The sequence below is a fragment of the Delphinapterus leucas genome, chromosome 9 (genome assembly GCF_059928025.1).
Source record: "Delphinapterus leucas isolate spDelLeu-1000000601 "Yukka" chromosome 9, BTC_Dleu_Yukka2, whole genome shotgun sequence".
Lineage (NCBI taxonomy): Eukaryota > Metazoa > Chordata > Mammalia > Artiodactyla > Monodontidae > Delphinapterus > Delphinapterus leucas.
Window position 1 is genome coordinate 64,453,261 of NC_143137.1, and position 16,450 is coordinate 64,469,710.

Sequence of the window (16,450 nt, forward strand, 5' to 3'; positions counted from 1 at the left end):
CGGATAAGTGACCTGGAAGACAGAATGGTGGAATTCACTGCTGTGGAACAGACTGAAGAAATAAGAATGAAAAGAAATGAAGACAGCCTAAGAGACCTCTGGAACAACACTAAACGTAACAACATCCACATTATAGGGGTCCCAGAAGGAGAAGGGAGAGAGAAAGGTCTCGAGAATTTATGTGAAGAGATTATACTCAAAAACTTCCCTAACATGGGAAAGGAAATAGCCACCCAAGTCCAGGAAGTGCAGAGAGTCCCAGACATGATAAACCCAAGGAGAAACATGCCGAGACACAAAGTAATCAAATTGGCAAAAATTAAAGACAAAGAAAAATTATTGAAAGCAGCAAGGGAAAAATGACAGATAACATACAAGGCAACTCCCATAAGGTTAACAGCTGATTTCTCAGTAGAAACTCAACAAGCCAGAAAGGAGTGGCATGACATATTTAAAGTGATGAAAGGAAAGAACCTACAACTAAGACTACTCTACCTGGCAAGAATCTCATTCAGATTTGATGGAGAAATCAAAACCTTTACAGACAAGAAAAAGCTAAGAGAATTCAGCACCACCAAACCAGCTCTACAACAAATGCTAAAGGAACTTCTCTAAGTGGGAAACACAAGAGAAGAAAAGGACCTACAAAAACAAACCCCAATTAAGAAAACGGTAATAGGAACATACATATCGATAATTACCTTAAACATGAATGGATTAAGTGCTCCAGCCAAAAGACACAGGCTCGCTGAATAGATACAAAAACAAGACCCATATATATGCTGTCTACAAGAGACTCACTACAGACCTAGGGACACATACAAAGTGAAAGTGAGGGGATGGAAAAAGATATTCCATGCAAATGGATATCAAAAGAAAGCTGGAGTAGTAATACTCATATCAGATATAATAGACCTTAAGTAAAGAATGTTACAAGAGACAAGGAAGGACACTGTATAATGATCAAGGGATCAACCAAGAAGAAGATATAGCAATTATAAATATATATGCTCCCAACATAGAGCACCTCAATACATAAGGCAACTGCTAACAGCTATAAAACTGACAGTAACACAATAATAGTGGGGGACTTGAACACCTCACTGACACCAATGGACAGATCATACAAACAGAAAATTAATAAAAAAATACAAGCTTTAAATGACACAATAGACCAGATAGATTTAATTGATATCTATAGGTCATTCCAACCAAAAACAGCAGATTACATTTTCTTCTCAAGTGCACATGGAACATTCTCCAGGATAGATCACATCTTGGGTCACAAATCAAACCTCAGTAAATTTAAGAAAATTGAAATCATATCAAGCATCTTTTCTGACCACAATGCTATGAGATTAGAAATCAATTACAGGGAAAAAAAACATAAAAAACACACACACATGGAGGCTAAACAATACATTACTAAATAACCAAGAGATCACTGAAGAAATCAAAGAGAAAATCAAAAAATACGTAGAGACAAATGACAATGAAAACATGATGATCCCAAACCTATGGGATGCAGCAAAAGCAGTTCTAAGAGAATTTTATAGCAATACAAGCCTACCTCAAGAAATAAAAAATATGTCAAATAAACAATCTAACCTTACACCTAAAGGAACTAGAGAAAGAAGAGCAAACAAAACCCAAAGTTAGTAGAAGGAAAGAAATCATAAAGGTCAGAGTAGAAATAAATGAAATAGAAAAAAAGAAAACAATAGCAAAGATCAATAAAACTAAAAGCTGGTTCTTGGAGAAGATAAACAAAATTGATAAACCATTAGCCAGACTCACCAAGAAAAAGGGGGAGAGAACTCAAAACAAAAAAATTAGGAACGAAAAAGAAGTTACAACAGACGCCGAAGAAGTATAAAGCATCCTAAGAGACTACAACAAGCAACTCTATGCCAATAAAATGGACAACCTGGAAAAAATGGACAAATTCTTAGAAAGGTATATCCTTCCAAGACTGAACCAGGAAGAAACAGGAAATATAAACGGAGCAATCACAAGCAATGAAGTTTTAACTGTGATTAAAAATCTTCCAACAAACAAAAGTCCAGGACCAGATGGCTTCACAGGTGAATTCTATCAAACATTTAGAGAAGAGCTAACACCCATCCTTCTCAAACTCTTCCAAAAAATTGCAGAGGAAGGAACACTCCCAAACTCATTCTATGAGGCCACCATCACCCTGATACAAAAACCAGACAAAGATACTACAAAAAAAGAAAGTTACAGACCACTATCACTGATGAATATAGATGCAAAAATCCTCAACAAAATACTAGCAAACAGAATCCAACAGCACATTAAAAGGATCATACACCATGATCAAGTGGGATTTATCCCAGGGACGCAAGGATTCTTCAATACATGCAAATCAATCAATGTGATACACCATATTAACAAATTGAAGAATAAAAACCATATGACCATCTCAGTAGACTCAGAAAAAGCTTTTGACAAAATTGAACACCCATTTATGATAAAAACTCTCCAGAAAGTGGGCAGAGAGGGAACCTACCTCAATATAATAAAGGCCATATACAACAAACCCACAACAAACATCATTCTCAATGATGAAAAACTGAAAGCATTTCCTCTAAGATCAGGAAAAAGACAAGGATATCCACTCTCACCACTATTATTCAACATAGTTTTGGAAGTCCTAGCCAAGGCAATCAGAGAAGAAGAAGAAATAAAAGGAATATAAATTGGAAAAGAAGTAAAACTGTTACTGTTTGCAGATGACATGATAATATACATAGAGAATCCTAAAGATGCCACCAATAAACTACTAGAGCTAATCAATGAATTTAGTAAAGTTGCAGTATACAAAATTAATGCACAGAAATCTCTTGCATTCCTATACACTAATGATGAAAAATGTGAAAGAGAATTTAAGGAAACACTCCCATTTATCACTGCAACAAAAAGAATAAAATACCTAGGAATAAACCTACCTAGGGAGACAAAAGACCTGTATGCAGAAAACTATAAGACACTGATGGAAGAAATTAAAGATGATACAAATGGAGACATATACTATATTCTTGGATTGGAAGAATCAATATTGTGAAAATGAGTATACTACCCAAAGCAATCTACAGATTCAATGCTATCCCTATCAAATTACCAATGGCATTTTTTACATAACTAGAACAAAAAATCTTAAAATTTGTATGGAGACACAAAAGACCCCGAATAGCCAAGCAGTCTTGAGGGAAAAAAACAGAGCTGGAGGAATCAGACTGCCTGACCTCAGACTATATTACAAAGCTACAGTAATCAAGAGAGTATGGTACTGGCACAAAAAACAGAGATATAGATCAATGGAACAAGACAGAAAGTCCAGAGATAAACCCCTGCACCTGTGGTCAACTAATTTATGACAAAAGAGGCAAGTATATGCAATGGAGAAAAGACAGCCTCTTTAATAAGTGGTGCTCGGAAAACTGGACAGCTACATGTAAAAGAATGAAATTAGAACACTTCCTAACACCACACAGAAAAATAAACTCAAACTGGATTAGAGACCTAAATGTAAGACTGGACACTATAAAACTCTTAGAGGGAAACATAGGAAGAACACTCTGTGACATAAATCACAGCAAGATCTTTTTTGATCCACCTCCTAGAGTAATGGAAATAAATAACAAAAATAAACAAATGGGACCTACTGAAACTTAAAAGCTTTTGCAAAGCACAGGAAACGACAAACAGGACAAAAAGACAACCCTCAGAATGGGAAAAAATATTTGTAAATGAATCAACAGATAAAGGATTAATCTCCGAAATATATAAACAGCTCATGCAGCTCATTATTAAAAAAACAAACAACCCAATCCAAAAATGGGCAGAAGACCTAAATAGACATTTCTCCAAAGATGTACAGATGGCCAAGAAGCTCATGAAAAGCTGTTCAACATCACTAATATTAGAGAAATGCAAATCAAAACTACAAAGAGGTATCACCTCACACCAATTAGAATGGGCATCAACAGAAAACCTACAAATAACAAATGTTGGAGAGGGTGTGGAGAAAAGGGAACCCTCTTGCTCTCTTGGTGGGAATATAAATTGGTACAGCCACTATGGAGAACAGTATGGAGGTTCCTTAAAACACTAAAAATAGAATTACCATATGACCCAGCAATGCCACTACTGGGCCTATACCCAGAGAAAACCATAATTCAAAAAGACACATTGCAGCACTATTTACAATAGCCAGGTCATGGAAGCAACCTAAATGCCCATTGACAGACGAATGAATAAAGAAGTTGTGGTACATATATACAGTGGAATATTACTTGGCCATAAAAAGGAACGAAATTGGATCATTTGTAGAGACGTGGATGAATATAGAGACTGTCATACAGAGTGAAGTAAGTCAGAAAGAGAAAAACAAATATCACATATTAACGCATATATGTGGAACCTAGAAAAATGGTACAGATGAACCAGTTTGCAGGGCAGAAACTGAGACACAGATGTAGAGAACAAATGTACGGGCACCAAGCGGGGAAAGCGGTGGGGGTGGTGGTGGTGGTGGTGTGATGAATTGGGAGATTGGGGTTGACATATATACACTAATATTTATAAAATGCATAACTAATAAGAACCTGTTGTATAAAAAAATAAAACAAAATTAAAAAAAATTAATTTTCAATGATAGGTTTTTTAAAGGAGTAAGTTATATCTATTATTCTTCCCTTTCCAGACATATATAATACATAATAAGATAAATTCTTAGACTACTAAATTGGTTCTTAATTCCTGGACATATTCCAATATCTCAAATTAGTTTCAAATTAGTTTGGGATATTCCAAAATATCTTATTTCTAATGAAATGAGACAATTTTACCTGATTTCTCATTTTGAGGAGTGTCTATCCTAGAATCAATTTAATGAAACCTTTTCTAGTTTATTATTTTATTTTATTTTCTTGAAATGCTTTAGACCAAAAGAACAGTTATTTTGAAATATTTTACTCAAAATAAGGAACTGCCCAATATAAAGAAAAGGCAAATTTTTTTCTACTTTCAAAAATTTTACTTACAAATGTTAAATTTGTGTGAGATTATTAATCATGTCATTATAAATGTAACTGCCTATGTTTTGGAATTATTAGTAAATGGGCTGTCTCATACCAATAGAAAACATCAAGTATAAAACATCCAGCATAAAATTTTCAAGCACATAAATTCCATGTAATAAATAAGCTTTTTCATTGTAGCAATGAATAGACAACAATTATCACAGAAATACTACCCTATGAGAAATACTAACCTACAGTCCTACTGCTGATTATGATCAAACTAAAGGATATCATATGTTTAGTTTTTAAGAAAGTAAGGGGATAAAAGAAGAAAATCTGGATAAAATTGTCAATACTTTATCAATAAGATTAATGCCACTAACATTTTTAAAGAGTTAATGCTAACTTTTTGTCCCAAAAGCTTTTAAAATGCCTTAAAAGACTTTTCAAATCAACATTTTCTATTCTTGCGCACTATGTGGTTTAATTTATTTGCTATTTCAAGGGTATTTAAAACAGAAAAAGCATGAAAAGGAACTCATGTTTCAACTATATAAAATCATCACACTGTAAAAACTATCCATTATTAAGTTTATAATCTTATGTAATATCTTCAGGATTTAAAAATAATCCTGGTGATTTAAAACAGTGGTTAAACTAGAAGTTGATTCTTTTTTTTAATTTTTATTTATTTATTTATATTTTGGGGCGCTGCGGTGGGTTTTCGTTGCTGCGCACTGGCTTTCTCTAGTTGCGGTGAGCGGGCGCTGCTCTTTGTTGCCATGCACAGGCTTCTCATTGTGGTGGCTTCTCCTGTTGCGGAGCACGGGCTTCAGTAGTTGTGGCACTCGGGCTCAGTACTTGTGGCTCACAGGCTCTAGAGCACAGGCTCAGTAGTTTTGGCACACGGGCTTAGTTGCTCCGCGGCATGTGGGATCTTCTTGGACCAGGGATCAAACCCGTGTCCCCTGCATTGGCAGGCGGATTCTTAACCACTGCGCCACCAGGGAAGCCCTAGAAGTTGATTCTTAAATTGAATCTCTCTAGTGAGAGTCAAGAAGCAAAAGTAAAAGCATAAAAGGAACTGAAGAAAAACTGTCTCTATTTGTCGGGAGAGTAAAATAAAAAATAGGAGACAGTGTCATTTGTGACACTGAGAGACAATGTGATCACTTACTGCATAAGTCACCTGGAGAATGCTCACATCTTTCTCAGCAGCAATGAGAAAGGACCCTATCCTGGAGGGTAAAGAATTAACAAAGTATCTTTCATGATATTAAAGGGTCTTTGTCTGTGAGTAATGAAAGCAAAAACAAGCCAAACTGGGAACAAATCCTCGTCTTGTAAATGCCTCATGTCATGTTAAGTGTTGGCAGAGGTACAATTTGATCATTTTTCTCTTTCCTTTATTCCCATCCTTTGGGTCATATAATTGAAACTGTACTGAATCTGGTCCCATGGCTATTTCTTGCCACTAAGTAGGTTGAGAGCCATGAGTACTGAGAAGATCACTCTATATTCTTTTTGAAATACAAAAGGCCACTATACATTCTTCTAGAATCAATGTTAAAGGAAACATTATTAATAAAGTTTAGAATCCTTTCACCTTGATCTATAGTATGAAGTTATTTAAGTCAGTCTTGGCATAAAACTCATTTGTTTGGTACTCTAAAAGCTGTATTATTTTCTAGAAGGAAGCCAAAATTTTATGGCATTCATGCCAAACCAGGATTACACAGCCAGCCCATGTAAGAATAAAAACATTGCTCAACCAAAGGAACTTGGAGGTCCCAGTGAGAGGGTTCCTAGGTGAACCTCCTTCAAAATTCTGCAGATAATACCTTCTTTACATGAGGAAGGGCATGATGTCCAGTCACTGTATGGCGTCACGATACAGTCCTTCCTACAAGGAAGCAGACAGGGCTTCACTGTTTCAGGTCGAAGGCTTTCAGGACACCTGGGAAAAGCAAAGGGAAACTACTAGACCTCTACAGTAATCCAGAAAACCAGGTAATTTAGTATCTTTAGAATTTTTATTGCTGAAATTGCTAAACAGGCATCAATCTGTATTATTTAACTTAACCTCTAGGATCCTTTCTGCTTTTGACAAGGGCTATAAAACCAAAACAATTATTCCAAACTGAAACTCAAGGCAGGAAGTGTAAATTTAATTATAGTAATTGTGCTATGTAGAAGAAAATATAATAATTCTATTTTATCCATTTATAACAATCTCTCCATTAATAAATCTGTATTTTGCAACATGCTTTATAAGAAATTTATGGAAGTTCAAATTACCAATTTAAGGACCCAAGGCTACATCTTTGTATAACTAAATAGGCTTATTGCCAATTATAATCTTCCAGGTTATTCTGCACTTTATTTTTACAAAATATGTTTAGCACAAAATAAATTTATAATGGAGTATATTCTATATATAGTATATGCTCAAAAACCAATATTGTATTTACAGCTAAGTATTTCATAACAAATAAGTAAAAAAATAATAAAAGTGTATAGCTCATTAATATAAACAATTTTTGCTGTATTCCTGGTTTCATTCACTGTCTCTACTCTTATCTTTTCTTCCATTTTATTCCTAGTTTTAAATTATTGGGTTTTAAATATTTTTATAAATTACAATATTTTTAGAACAAAAAGAGTAATATAAATAAAATAAAAATAGCCAATAAGTAATTTAAAGAAAAATAAAACACTGTGTTCTTGACATAAAGTAGAGTAAAATTTATTATTATTTTAAAAAAATACACCAAAAATATATTATTAGGAAAACAAGAGAAAAATAATGACAAAACACTGAAATGTCTTACACTATATAAGGTTTTTACTTCCTAAAAGATAATTTTAGGAAGCTGATATATGAGTTTTAAATATACTGTTTTGTTTATTGTATACTTATTACATGGTTTTCACATTTTCCAATTCTTCTCTGCATCTTCACAGTCTGATTCTACTATCATGAGTGGTCAAATGTTGGTCAGGAACACTAGAAGAAGATGTATATTATGACAACAAAATATAATAACATAATTCATGTAACTAAAAGTACTTAATGTTCTGATTCCTAAGAAATTCTCTTTTGAGGTCATATCAATCTCTGACAAGTAAGCTAAGAAGCAGTGAAGAAATAAACCGAACAATCAGTATAACTGTTGCTGGAATAATTTGGCAAATTAGTGAAAAATGGGATTTAAAAATACTCCGCATAGAAGAAGCCAAAGTTTTTGTTAAGTCAAGATAAACTCTTTCAACAAGTAAGTTAATCAGGTTTTCAGAACTGAACTATGAGTGAAAAAAACAACATCATTCATTTCCTTCTCATAATTTCTTTATAGTGCTTTGCTGACACTTCATTTTTAATATATCTATAATTTTTTTATCTACATATCCTATCTCATCCAGAAGTATTATGTTCTATTCAGCTATACAGATACATGCCTTTCTCTCTCATTCTGTAACACTAGGGTTTATTTGAAAGTGGATTTAAAAAAAATATATTGGATTCAACATTTCAAAAAGAAATTATCTCCCTGGTTTATGTTGAGTATAGGCTTGGATTTTCCTAATTGCTATGCCTACTCAAGGTCATGGACGGCAAAGAAATTCAGATGAGAATCACAGAAGGCAACGTTTTTTTACAATTAAGTTTATAAATCACTAGAATTATAACTTAACCTACATGCTTAACCAGGAAATATTATATGGCAAAACCCACATATAATCCTGTTAATTCTTTTGAAACTATGGAATTATTGATTAGTAATTATTATTGGAAGCACTCCTCCTCAATGAGGCAGTTTTATAACTTTAACAGTGGGAGAGCATTACTCAATTACATGCTCTTCAAATTTTAGCCCTCAATAAATCAACGGAATTTACGTTATCATTGACAACCTCCAAAATTCTGTTTTATATGGTTTAGAAATTTCCTTAGCAAGATACTTGGTTAACTGTGGAGAAAAAAATTACTAAAAACAAAGCCATTAAATGAACACACAAAGATAAATTATACAGCCTAGATTACATCCAGTAAAATGAATTCAGACTTCCTTTGGTGAGGCAATTGGTTCAGTCAACATGCTTCTTTTCTCCTTTGTACTGTTTGTATTTAGTGTCTGTGGTTTAAATCAAGGAATTGATTTTCCCCCAAATCTTATTCAAGGTCAAATTAAACAGATGTGATAGGAGTTGAAGTTTGTTACTCGGAGGATAGATAAGATCAATAACATTGATTTTACCATTGCACAGTAATCTGTTTTATTAAGAGGAGTTTAAAACAAGGTTTCTATTTGCATTTTTGTTTCAAATGCCTAGTACTGAAAAGCAGTCATTGAATTTAACCTAGTATTTAGGCATAAGGGTAGTAACATTTTCTTTTGAATTCACAGTATTTGCTTAATTTTTTAGAACTTTAAGGGCAAAGTAAACCCATTTGATTTAACAAATCTATACTTGTATCCAGGTCATTGAATAAGGCTGCAAGGGTAAAGCACATTTTTAATGGATTATTGTGGTGGTCTGACATGGAGCTTCAGGATACCCTTTCTACTCAATGATTTAATAACATTAATCCACCAGGCTTTTCCACACATAGGCTTGTGCATATGTACATCCACTGCTCAGAAATATATTTTGTAGTTTGCATAAGTGAGGAAAATACCAACAGCAACATCTAAAAAGTGATTAACTGCAAAATAGGAACAGAGTGAGCTTACCCATAGAAGCTCAGCACAACAACCCTCCAATCTGTACCATGACAAGTTGGTCAGGTTATAACCCTCTACAGTGAATATTTCTACCTCTCTGCTTGTCCCAGAAAGACCCACAATTCTCCAGCACTTGGGACTTCCGCTTCTGTTGTTACTGCTATTGAATTTTAATACACTGCACATTAATATCCTTTGTTAGATTCATTACAACTTTAGCATTATTTCTATTAAAATATTGGTTTGGGGCTACCTATTAAGCATGTGGAATTGCTTTTCAGTGTATTCAAGTCTTTTTGGCATGTATTTTCTAATATATTTCTTAATTTCAAAGTACATAAACAAATAAAGTATGGGACAAAATACTGCTAATGTCCAGAACCCTGGCCATTAGTAAAAAACAACTCATAATGGGATTCTTATTTATCCCCTGGAGTTTGTCATATGTCAGTTACATTATTATCCTTTCCCTGAAACACTAAGAACTATCTCAAATTTTTAAGAGAAAATACAATTTCTAAGGTTTATTGAGTGCTTACATTACTACATTTTCTTTTCATTAAATCCTTTCAAAAATTTTTGAAAACTGAAGCCAGAATCTGTTAAGTAGTATGCTTAAGATCACACATGATATCTAAGCACTTAGCCAAGTATTTGGAAATTATGAGGCCATTTTTATACCAATGCAAACTTATCGGTTTTACTTTCCATGTTTCACATGGCTAAGATGATTTGAATTTTAAAAGATTTATGCTGTCTAAATATCAAAAGGTAAAGAGTTCTTTTTTCCTCTTGGCATATATATATATATTTTTTTTTTTTAATAAATTTATTTATTTTTGGCTGTGTTGGGTCTTCCTTGCTGCATGCAGGCTTTCTCTAGTTGTGGAGAGTGGGGACTACTCTTCGCTGGGGTGCGTGGGCTTCTCACTGCGGTGGCTTCTCTTGTTGCAGAGCACGGGCTCTAGGCGTGTGGGCTTTAGTAGCTGCAGCATGCGGGGTCAGTAGTTTTGGCTCATGGGCTCTAGAGCGCAGGCTCAGTAGTTGCGGCGCACAGGCTTAGCTGCTCTGCAGCATGTGGGATCTTCCTGGACCAGGGCTCGAACCCGTGTCCCTGGCAGTAGCAGGCGGATTCTTAACCACTGTGCCACCACGGAAGTCCTTGGCATATATTTTTATAACTGATTAACTTTGTCTAAGAAAGAATTAGCCCAGTTATGCTATGACATGTTTTTGTTTATATTTCTCACAAGGCGCATACAATATGCCAACTCTCTAGTTCTTTGCCCTCCCCTCTGGCAAATCGTTTGCCTTGTTGTTACGCTACTGGTAACTACAGTAAGAAACTGATGGTTTTTCTGCTTATTATAACACTCATCCTATCCTAAGGCTCTCTCTTGGGAATAAACGGCTTATTCATTTAACCATTAAAAGATGTAATAAGTTTGGCCTCAGTATTTTTGATATAGTACTTTCTAGGGGAAATGAAAGGCAGAGCACAGAAGGCTACTGCCCAATTAAACTAGATCGGCAGCCTCCATGGCCTACGGATATAAAGGAGGTCATGGATGACCTCCACTGCTAGGACTTCATAAACTGTCATTATTGATCAGCCAGACCAAAAGCAAGCAGTTCTTTCATTGCTTCACTAGCTCAATAAAAGCAGAAACTGCTACTGTAACACTGAAAGTAGATATCACATAGAAAGATTTCTAGAGAATTTATGGATCCCAGGTACAAGACTCTCCAGCTGTTACAACTTTATCAGCGGCTGCATTCAAAACAAAGAAGTCTTACTCTTGAGGCCAGGTATGATAAGAATCAAATGCTTCCTTTCATGAAGCAAGTAAAGCCTAAGCCAATCCCTGCATGGCTGGCCACAGGATTTACTGTTGTCATTCTAAAGCCCTTACTTTTTGGGTCCCACTTGGCCAACATTGACCCGCACACAGATGACTTTTCTTGTCTGCATGCCAACAGAGCAAGAGGCCTCCCCGTTCCAAGTTGTAGTTGTGTTGAAGGATGAAACTGAGGTGTCCTCGATGCACTGGCCCCAGGGACCAGTTTGCCAGTGGTACACAGTACAGGGATGTTCGTTACAGCTGCGCACCTCTTGCAAAGCACTGCTATTTGGACACTGAGCTCCACCTATAAAAATGGACAACATTAGCAGATTAGATATGGTGCCAACAGGAACCTTACCGTTCTCTGTTCCTTGTAATTAACAATAACAATGATACCTGCCACTTAGCACATGTGACCAGCGCACTGCTAGGAAGGCAAATTGCATAGTAAACTTATCTCATTTGGCATGGTCTGGCTTAAAATTTAAACTATGTGGTATATATGATATTTGGTTTGGGGCACTCAGGAGGACCTCAAAGAGAGAGGCTATTATTCACTAGAGAAGATGAAAATGAGGAACAAATAAAGCCTATGTAATTGCTAACCAGGGGAAACATGGGCATTGAGACTCTGTGGATGGAGAAAACCCAGTGTGTTTTCAAATGCTATCCCTCAAAATGAAAGCCTTAATTACAGTTTCAAAGTGCTGATTATTTCAATGAATTAGGATTTAGGGTGATTAGAAACAGGGGTTTTAAAATCAACTGATGCTTTCTGACTTTCCATAGCATTATTGGAGAAGCCATGTAGTAATGATAATATCGTATTTCTTCAAATCTAAGATGTGATTGACTGTGGGATAGACCATCATTTTATGTGTCCCAAGAAAGAGAAATGGCTGCAAATTAAGCTACAATACTTTTTAACAACTCTAATTTTTACTGTATGCTTATTGAAATTCCTTTGTATGACTTATTGACATAATTTTAAAAAATATAACCCTTTTACATACTTTAAAAGGGACGGTATTCCTAAAATTTCTTTACATTCAGAATCCAAATATTTCAAGTAGCTTTTAGACTCACACTCATCAAAGTTTGTGTTCTCCTACACTATCATCTCTGTGGCATCAAACGTGTTCATGATGCAGGATTTCTTCAAGAGCGTTCCCCTGTTGTCTCCAGCGTTTTCTTCCAGGATACTGGTACCTATTTCTAAGTTCTGATGCTGTTGCATTTTTTTTTAATTTTTTTATTTTTTGCGGTACGTGGGCCTCTCACTGTTGTGGTCTCTCCCGTTGTGGAGCACAGGCTCCGGACGCGCAAGCTCAGCGGCCATGGCTCATGGGCCCAGCTGCTCCGCGGCATGTGGGATCTTCCCAGACCGTAGCACGAACCCGTGTCCCCTGCATCGGCAGGCGGACTCTCAACCACTGCGCCACCAGGGAAGCCCTTGCTGTTGCATTTTTAATCATACCAGAAGATGTCTATGAATGAGAGGTTTAAGCAAGCAACTGAGGAACGGTTTATTTTCCTTCCTCAAATGGCCCTTAGCTGTTTTTGTTTCTTTGTTTTTGGCAGAAATATCATGAGGTTGCTATTGCTCCCAGAAATAACAATGAAATTCACATGTACTAGCAATGAAAACTGTGTTATAACTGCTGCTTGGACACAGTGATTTTAAAATGCATCCATTGTGGATAAACAAGATGTGGTACATATATACAATGGAATATTACTCAGTCATAAAAAGAACAAAATAATGCCATTTGCGGCAACATGGATGGACCTAAAGATTATCATACGTGTGAAGTAAGTCAGACATAGACAGATATCATATGATAGTGCTTACATGTGGAATCTAAAAAAAAGCATACAAATGAACTTATTTACAAAACAGAAATAGAGTTACAGATGTAGAAAATAAACTTATGGTTAGCAGGGGGTAAGGGGAGAGGGATAAATTGGGAGATTGGGATTGACATATACACACTACTATATATAAAATACATAATAAGAACCTGTTGTACAGCACAGGGAACTCTACTCAATACTCTTTAATGGCCTATATGGGAAAAGAATATATAAAAAAATAAGAATGGATATATATATATATATATATATGTATAACTGATTCACTTTGCTGTACACCTGAAACCCAACACTGTAAATCAACTGTACTCCAATAAAAATTTAAAAAAATACATCCATTGTAAGATGTAGTAATTACAGAGATGATGAAGGGTAAAACAGATGTGTCCTTTAATCAATAGAATATGGTGTGGAGTTGTCAATATGGAACTTTTTTATGTGCTAGCCCCATTATAAGTACTTTGTAGATGGGACCTCATTTAATATCCACAGCTGCTGTACAAGGTAAAAACTATAAAGTGGATGAGCCCATACAGATTAAATGATGCGGCCACAGTAACAGGAATTTAGGAAGTTTCTTAACACTATGCTATTTATAATGTCAACTATGAAAATAAAAAGCTTTATATTGTTAAAAGCAGAGTATTGGAGGAATTTATTGCTTACTTTATTAACAATCTGATCTAGTCAAACTTATGTAGTCTCTGGATTTCATCTTAAGAACAGAAAATAACTGGTTGTTCATGTGGAATGGCAGAAACCTTGGGTGTTCATCACACATATTTGTAATAGTAAATGGAGGAAATATTGAACATAATAAGAGGTGGGTTTTAGATATTAGGAAAGCAAGTCTAAAGAAGTTAAAAAAAATAAGAAAAAGTGATTCAATAGCTAGTGACCTTATTATGGAAGATGGCCTCTAAAGCTTGAGATTTGGGGAAAAGTCATAAAAAAAACACACCCTGAGCTGATCTTTCGGTATCATTTCATTTGTGAGTAAGGATATCCCGCTATTCAGCATATAAATCAGTAGGCAGTTTACGTGAGAATTTAACTGCAATTTCTAATCACTTATGCAGTGTTGAACATGGGATCAACATGCAAATAACCTGCATTAAACAGCATTTCACTGCTGTCCCCTGCTTCATGAAGGTGAAAACATCTGTCACAGTTCATATCCTATCTTCCATCACTGGAAGCAATAAGTTTAGGATTTGAATAGGAACGACTCCTAAACCTGCTAATTGGATTGGGGAGAAATAAATGAGCACTCTTATTACCCATTTCCCTGAGGCTCTAGATTTGTCCAGCCTTATTTCTCAGGAAAACACATGCTAATTGTAGACATTTTACATAACCATTTTAACCATACCTTCATATTAATGGTGAAATTATCCTTCTTCAACAAAATAATGTGCGTCTTTACTTAGCCCATTTTCACTTTGAGTATACGTATGCTATTTAAATTGTGATTTTAAAACTCTGAATTGTTTTTGACATTGGAATTCACTGCTTGGCTTTGAAAAAAATAAGAACTTCTACAACATCAGCATAAGGTGTCCAGGAGCTACAAGATAACTGTTTAAGTTTACAGACATAAAGACTATCTATTTTCTTGCCCCGATCCACGTTAAAGCCGCATCAGCAGTTTGGGGCTGATGTCAAGGTACTTGCACAGATAAGCCCCAATGTGGTCTTAATTATAACAACAATGTGGCAATTTGGAAAGCATGGCTTGGAGTGATCAGTCACTGCAGCACGGTCATGTTGTTTGGGGAATAATTTTATGGTTGAAAAATTGATAGATACAATACTGAATTTACTTATTATTTATGGGAAGATCTAATTCCAGACATCTGGGAATATTCCCATTTCTGTAGTACTGGGGAGATTATAAAATGTCACCTGTGACAAAATTAGTGATAAGCGTATTTTTTAAAAAATCCTCTTATACATAAAAACATACGTTTCATACTAATGTGACTATTTAGATTTTCTATCATTCCAGCAAAAGGAAAGACTTTATAATACTTTGATGAAATCCTGCTATATAAATAAACTTTCATGTCCATAGAAAAATACCAACTATTATGCGAAACTTCTCTCTTAGGAATTAAAAAGCGACTTTTCCTCCCCACATCAAGATCCTAAAAAGCTTGATTAGGAAACATTTAACAGAACTATGGTGTTACTGGGTCTGACATTGAAGTCCTTACAATTTAGATGGCCAATTGAAAGAAAAAAGAACCTCTTCAAAACATTAATTAGAAACCTATATACTGACTGCAATATGCAATGGTTACCTGCGCTTCAAGGGATATCTAGAGGGGTTAGAAATAATTCTTGCTACTCTCAAGGATCTTATAATGCAGTGGAGAAAAGTAATAGGGGGATAAGTTGAGCAAAAAAATGAGTATAATTCTAGGTAGAATATAATAATTATGTTAAAAGAGGTATTTTGTATAATTGGGATTCAAAAGTGTAAGATTACATTAGTTTGGGGGGTACTAAAAATGACAGGTTATTGAGATAAGGCATTGATATGAGTTTTGAAGGAGTAGTAGTTTAATAAGCAGAGTTCTGGGAAGGGAGAGAAGGAAGGGAGGATTTTATTTAAGCAGAAGAAAAAATAAATAAAAGCAAAGGTACTCAGGCAGGCATGACCCTGGGAATTAGTAACATTGATGCAGTCAATTGGAGTAGAGAGTCCACACAGGGAAGTAACTGGCAATAAGGAAGTGGATGGGGCTCAGGCTAAGAAGAGGCAGTTACAGTGTACTATGAATTACAGTTTTAAGATACTTGTAACTTTGCCTGCTACTGCAGCCCTAATCACTTTGATAGCAGACCACTGTGGATGAAAAGAACGCTGGCAATGGCATGATTTCAGGGAATTTAACTGGAAGAGCGTTAGCCATAGAGAACCTCAAGAGACCCTGCTGCAGCCCCTACCCCTTCCACT

General features: G+C 35.3%; 1 protein-coding gene across 1 annotated transcript in view; it reads right to left on the minus strand.

Moving 5' to 3' along the window:
- THSD7A (thrombospondin type 1 domain containing 7A) overlaps window positions 1-16,450 on the minus strand; it is a 262,845-nt gene that overhangs the window by 77,979 nt on the left and 168,416 nt on the right. The window contains exons 8-9 of the mRNA XM_089917089.1: window positions 11,686-11,920; window positions 6,887-7,002 (exon numbers count right to left, since the gene is read on the minus strand). Of these exons, the coding sequence (XP_089773215.1) occupies window positions 6,887-7,002; window positions 11,686-11,920 (351 nt within the window). The remainder of the gene's footprint in view (window positions 1-6,886; window positions 7,003-11,685; window positions 11,921-16,450) is intronic.